General features: G+C 48.4%; 1 protein-coding gene across 1 annotated transcript in view; it reads left to right on the top strand.

Annotated features, from left to right (window-relative positions):
- Positions 1-345: 345 nt before the first annotated feature.
- The window catches only part of peli2 (pellino E3 ubiquitin protein ligase family member 2), a 31,074-nt gene continuing 24,703 nt past the window's right edge, over positions 346-6,716 (top strand). Inside the window, exon 1 of the mRNA XM_006632222.3 lies at positions 346-714. Within this exon, the coding sequence (XP_006632285.1) occupies positions 638-714 (77 nt within the window). The 5' untranslated portion in view covers positions 346-637. The remainder of the gene's footprint in view (positions 715-6,716) is intronic.

Below are 6,716 nucleotides of genomic sequence, written 5' to 3'. Positions count from 1 at the left end.
CACATGACAGAGGGCAAGAGGTTTATCTCTTTAAGAATCCCCTCTCTTTTACTCTTTGTTTACATAACAGCAGGGACCAACCTCGCACCAAGAGTCAAGAATGTGGAGAACTAGAGGGGGGGTTAAGGCAAAAGAAAACCCCATATTGCGTTGCGTATAACTAATAACGGAGAAAAGACGTATAATTATGAGAAATAATGCTGCTTTAAATATAAAACACTCTATACGAAGGCGCGTTTTGGGGAAACGTCATTGTTCAAATGAAAGCCTGCTCACGCTTTCTCCCCCTCCGTGAGCAAGGTGTGGTCGATGGTACATCCCGCCCCTGCTCTGGGCTGTTTTTGTGTCGCTGTTTCAGAGCCCATCCAGCGGCCAAGTGGAGAAGTACGCGGTGTAGTGGAGGCACTTCAAAACAAAAGTTTCTCCCTCGTTTTAGACGTTAAGCAGACGGGAGCAGAGCCGGCCGACTCACCGGAGAAACACCTCTCGGCGGACGCGGCGGCAGCTACACGTGACAGATGGCTCTAACCCACTCGTTGTGAAGGGTTTCCCTGCTCTCTCTGTGTGTGTATGTGTTTCCCCCCGCCAGCGGTGAGGACGACTGGTTTTTGTGAGCTGCGTAGTTTGCAAAAGCCTGATGTTTTCGCCGAACCAGGAGGAGAACTGCGCCCCCATTAAGGAACCGGTGAAGTACGGGGAGCTCGTCGTGCTGGGGTGAGTGGGGAAAAGACGGTTACAAGGTGGGGGATCCGTCGGCTTGCGGTGCTCCCGAACTTGGGAGAGGATACGTGCCGTACACATCACTCACTTGTACAGGACTCTTCCGCGCTGCGAGGACACAAACTCGGACCTGTTCGCGCATCCTAGCCACGTACCTGTCATCGCTGACAGGGCGCCTCTCGTCGCGACGTCTTCCCCCGGAGGTTAGTTGTCTGTTTTCGGGCAGTTCGAGGCAGAACAGTTGCCGGAGAAGAAAACAATCGCCTAGCGCGACCGACACGGGCGTCCCCCGTTCAGCCCTAAAAGCCATCTGGAGCGGCTGTCCGGGCGGCGAGCGAGGGGGGGGGGGCTCTTCTTTGGCATGTTCGGCCGCGAATAAAACGAACAAAAAAAAACCCCAAACAAACAGAAAAACAAAGAAACCGTTACCGGTTCAGTAAGCGGCTGGCGCTTCTGATTTCCTCGGTGGGTTAAACGAGGGGAGGGGGAGGAAACGCGGTTGGGGAATGTCCTCTGGAAATGTGCTCCCCAACGCACATTCCCGGGAATCGGGCAAGTCCCAGTTCGTGGGCGATCCGTTTGGAGCGGCAGGCGAGGCGTGCAGAAGTCGAGGATATTTTTTCTTTTTAGAGAGGCGCACACGTCGCGGTCCCAGATATTTCCGAAGCTGTTGGGCTGGTTGCGTGCGGATCGGGTCTTTCGCGGCGTGGATGTAGGTTACAGTAGTTGGTGAGGGAGAGATGGGGGGAGGGGTTGGGAAAAGTCTTAGCTACTGTACTAATCGCGGGATTTCTTTTCGTGAGCTACCTCGCTTGACCGTGTTTCTCTCCCCTCCCCAACCCGCTTTCCAGCGGTGGGTTATTGTGCCACGCCGTGTGCTTTCGAGCCCTCGCAGCCGGGATGTTAGTTTGCGAAGTGACCAAGTTCGCTATCCCTAACGTGGTGATGTGGAGGAATAGGCATCTCCCACATGAGGCGTCCCACATGATCGAGCTACCGCTGGGCCAGATTGGAGCAGCTCAGTTGAATCGAAAGTTCATGCCCTGTGGCCCTTATCCGATGTGTTAACCCCCCCGCCCTTATCGCATCGCTTTCGCGGTTATGTTGAAGTAGCACTTGGTATGAGGTGTGAACGCGGTGCCCTGGATACAAACGGCTGCAGATGAGCGGTGCAAAAAGGCCACCGACCCCCCCCATTACGACGCGTCCGGTGGTTCAGTGAGCTCAGGTCTAGCCGATGTGGAGGAGTTTGCGGGCCGGCCTCGATCCCTGGCGGGCTGAGGGTGCTGTGCAGGTCGGCGGCGACCGCACGGGCCGGGAGAAGAGCGGTCACGTGGAGCAGGCTCGCTCCAGAGCGAGCCGAGGTGATTCATACATGATAATTATCGCCAGATTATGCAAGCCCTAGGATGTTCCCGAAGAGCGCTAATGTGCTTCCTTTCCCGGGGATTAACATTTTCGGGGGATTTGATGCGAGTTTTAATTTTAGCACCAACCACCCTTCCTCCCTCTCTCCCCCTAACGAGACTAGGAAATGATTTGTCGTTCATTCCCACGCCGCGGTCCCGTCCGGCACCCAGACAGTTCGAAGTTGGCTCCTGTCGGTGTGCCACCAGCGGGATGTATTACTCATCTCTTTTCACGGTGTCTGTCTCCTCTTAATACAACTAGACAGAGCCGTGTGCGCTTGTTTTGTCTGTTCCCTGTCTTGTTATCCTAGAAATCAGGAAGCGCGGTTCTCTTCTATTTTTAGTGCACTCGGTACTCGGGAGTATGATTATCGGAGTCACTTTTAATGAGAGCGGGTAGACCAGCCTCACTGAAAACAGACAGCGGGGGGTTAGTTGTGAAGCCTGGTTTCTGAGACAGCCGGCTTTGCTCCTTGTCGTCTGACGAATCTAGTGCTCTCGCCTTAGATCGGCTGTTCTTTACCACAAGGGCATCACGCCTGATTTAAGATCTCTCGCAGAGAACTTCTTTTACGAGCTGGGGTGACCTCATTAACACATCAATGGGTAATAAACGATCATGTAAAGGAGTCCCACTTCTGCTGGGACAGTAATCTGCTAACGTGTTAAGATAACCTTTTGGTGAAGACGTGTCTCGGCTTGCGCAGAGTTTGTGATTGACCCACAACTCTTGTTAAGTGCCTGCTTTCCAGTTTTGACCTATTGAATTTAATTATCTGGGATGTATATTTTGGACCCATGAATTCCTATTGAAACTGGGCCTTTCAGTTTTAAAAAGATGATTTAATGTGATAATGTACATGAAGTGTGTCTTATCTGTGTGTGTGGTAGGAGTGTTAAAATTTCTTAAAATAAACCTGGAAATATGCTCACTCTGTCTACTCATAATGAACTTTCAGAATGAGTACAAGCTAAAACAAGAGCACTCTGCTAGATTAATCTAACTTTTGACCTATTTTGACTGTATTCATAAGGGGAGCCCAGTTTGTAGAATTGCTTGGCTTTCCATAGTGCCTGAAAACGTAAAACCCAAACTAAACCTTATGCAATTGGGTTTTTTAAAAAGGAAGTTCACAAGCACCGTGTACTCATGGGTTTGAAATGAAAGATTTAGTAGGGAATGCAATAATGCATTCAACAGTTTTGATAGCGTTGAATGCCTCATGAACCTAGTACAGGGGGCATGGGTTAAAAGCACTTGAATTCAGCTGATCTTAAAATATTTAGATGTTAGCTTGAAATGTGTTCCTGTTTTTGTTGAAGACCTCTTATCTTGACGCACTCGTACTGGCAAGCTAAACTAACAAAAACCTGTTGGAAGCGTGAGAGCTACACCCGTTTGCTCAACACAGTCATTTTGTCTTTAGATTATGTTGTTGCCTTTCCACTGGTCCGACTTGAGTGAACCAGATGTCTGCTGAACTGCCGGGTGGAACTGATAAACAGGCGCTCGTGTTGCAGCAGGAAGGATTGGGCGTGACACTCTGGTGGCCAGGGTTTCTTTAGACATCTCGTTATGAGGAAGTGATGAGAACTGTGATTGGTTGCGGTCCCCAGATGATATATCCCATTTATATGTAAATTGAAGATATAATTTCTGTTGGCAAGTATCCCACTCATTACAGTGATCATGAGAGCAGTAGAATTTACCATGTGCCCTTCCAGTGCAGTCGCATTGCTATGGGAATTGGTGGGCTCCGGAGATAGTACTTGGACCCAGGTCTCAAAGATCAAATCTAGTGCTTCATATTTTCTAGATTAAGTCTGTTATCTCCATCATTTGTCTCAAGCATTTACCAAACATCATGTTAAGGAAGGAGAGTACATGAGATTTAACTGCCCTTTCAGCACTTGGGTCTCGCTTTTCTGCATGTTCTCTCACATACCTTTTTTTTTCCCGTCTCGTCTTAACGTTTTAGTTTGGTGTTGGCAAAGAGGCGCGTACAGGCTGGTAGGCCGTGGCTCCGGGACTAATAATATGAAAGGGAGTATTGATGAGACCGCTGGAGCTCAATCTCTGCAGCTTCCTGTGTCCATTGTGTCTGAGGGATGGAACCTATTAATTGTGTATGTGTCCCCCCCTCACCCCCCCCCCCCCCCCCACAACAAGCGGCCTTTGTGAGCAGCGGATCCTAGGAGACATCTCGGGGATAACTGAGCAGAGCCAAGTCAGGTCCGCTGGTGAGCTGAATCGGATCTATAGCCCGCAGACTGGAGGAGAAGGAAGTAGGCAGTGGGACAGCAGTACGTTTCCTGCAAAAACAAGACTAAAGTTTTGCAGAAGTGCGTGAGAGATTGTTATAAATAAATGATGGGCAGCATAAGAAAAGATCAGGAGAGAACAGATTGATGCAGCGGTGACTTTGTACTGGCAGGGTCGGCCTAATAAATACTATGGTATGGAGATGACATGCTCTGTATCTGGACTGTTTCTTTTTCATGTTTTTTTAAAAACGCAATTTGTCAGGCCTATATTTACTCCCCGTCTTCCCGTCTGATCCCTCAAAACTCCGGTGGTGTGAAGCTTAACAGCTTACCCTCTTCCAGTGCAGTCTCCATGCACACTTGGAGGGCTGTCGGCCAGTTCACTTGATTTAACAGCCTATCCTGGTTCGCACAAATGAGCGTAATCGCAGGGTGTGGCCAGACGTCTGGGCCTTTGGGTGCCTAGACCTCAAGGAGCACCTACTCGGTCTGCGTCTGTATGGACTGTGGAGGTGAGCAAACCCCATGGTTATCCCGGGCTGTAGGATCGCTGACGTATGCGTAGCATTTCCTGTGCTAGGGAGCCCAGCCAACACTGACGACTCTGGAAGGCTGGGATTTGCATCACCAGCCTATCAGACAAAGGGGTCTGCTGTTGTATGTTGTATGATACACTGGCTGACTTGGATAAACTGTAAGATGCTACAATATTCCACAAAAATGCTGAATGTTTTCCTATAGTTTGGAATCTGTTACTATACCAGTGCAGATAAGCCAGTGAGCATGCTAGGACTTGGAATTGCTTGTACTCTACAGAGGCCTGTGTAGGGCTTTAGGTTTCAAAAATAGTTTGCAGTATTTTTCAGCCATTCATTTTCTTCTTTTAGGAAACTGAAATATTTTCAGCTTATGTGGCCTGAAAAGGAGCTGTTTAATAGTCTCTGTGCAGGAAAAGCCAACTTCTGTTTTTGAATCTCTGTAGTTGTAAAGGTTAGTGAAAATGTCCAGTTGGTGTGTTTTTGCTTGAGTACTCTTTTCCTAATGAAGCATAGTGTGTTCAGGAAAGGAAGGAATATGAAACAGTGTTAGTAGCGTGTTAGAGTTATGAAAGCCCGAGGTGAATGAGCTGTTTTTTTTCCTGAAGCGAAAAGTCTAAATCACTGCTTTGTTTTGACACTTTCTTACAAAGGATTTAACACCTGGCACATTTCTTATAGAGGGTAAAAGCAAATAAACATTTCTAAAATAACATTCCAAGATAATTATAAGAAGTGTTGTGATTAAAAACCGCTAAGATGTAAGTGTTTTTTTTTTACTTTTAGAAGGGAAATGAAAAGTCAGGTTTAGACTTGGCAGGGTGGGTACTCTGAAGAGAATTGTGTAAGAAGTGGAAATTTGCAGAGCAACAGGGCCGGTCTTTCCGCTGTCTTCTGCGTGCAGATCCATGATGACACCAGATTCTTGCAGTCTTCACTGGAAGAGCAAGTAAGCCTGAGCTCTGACCCCTCACGTGCAGGGACTGCTGTCAGCTCTCAGGTTTGATCAGCCAGTGCGACTGCTTCCCCTTGATGGTGAAGCTCTTCTCTGTGTTCAGACTTAGGCCGGCGTCGCACTACACAACTTTTCCGAGGATTTTCAGTCATAGCCTTCATTTACATGATTGTAAGAAAATCCCAGTGATTTGTAGAGAGTCGCAGTGCGCGCCCGTTACCGTCGGCTGTGTAGTGTGACTCGGTCGTAGCGCTCTTAACAGCCCCTGCGACTCTCTGCAACTCGCTGCGATAAAATCAAACTGCGAGTCGCAACTCGTCGTCTGCGACAGTCAACGGCCAGTGAGGGCTCATTGTAGTACAGCCCGTACAACGCAGCTGCAAGGAAAGAAGGAAAGCGAGTGTTCTGGACTGTGCAAATGGAGGAGAGGCTCGTCGAACTTTGGAGCCAGCACAGATGTCTGTTCGATGTTTCGTGTTTGTTGTTTGTTTACTTTTGTGTGGTGCTCCTCTTGTGCTCCGCGTTGATTGGCTTGTCAAAACCTCACGGTACTGTCATAGTGCAATGTGAGATTTGGAACCGTGCCGAAAAGTCGTGAAGGAATCGTGTAATTCAGTCACCCCCCTGCGATTCCTAGTTGTATAATTTGACACCCTCTGGGACAGAAAAGGCAGCGAGATTCAGCACCTGCAGTCGTTAAATTTGACATGCTCTCCGACTGGAAGTCGTGTCGAGTCCTGTAGTGTGAGAAAGGCTTTACCTGTTCTGCTTTCACATGATTGGTAGTGCTGAGCTTTTTAAGGCAAAATGTATGAAGGGCAATCATATACT

This window comes from Lepisosteus oculatus, chromosome 8, assembly GCF_040954835.1.
Source record: "Lepisosteus oculatus isolate fLepOcu1 chromosome 8, fLepOcu1.hap2, whole genome shotgun sequence".
NCBI lineage: Eukaryota > Metazoa > Chordata > Actinopteri > Semionotiformes > Lepisosteidae > Lepisosteus > Lepisosteus oculatus.
This window is presented reverse-complemented; position numbering and strand designations above follow the sequence as displayed.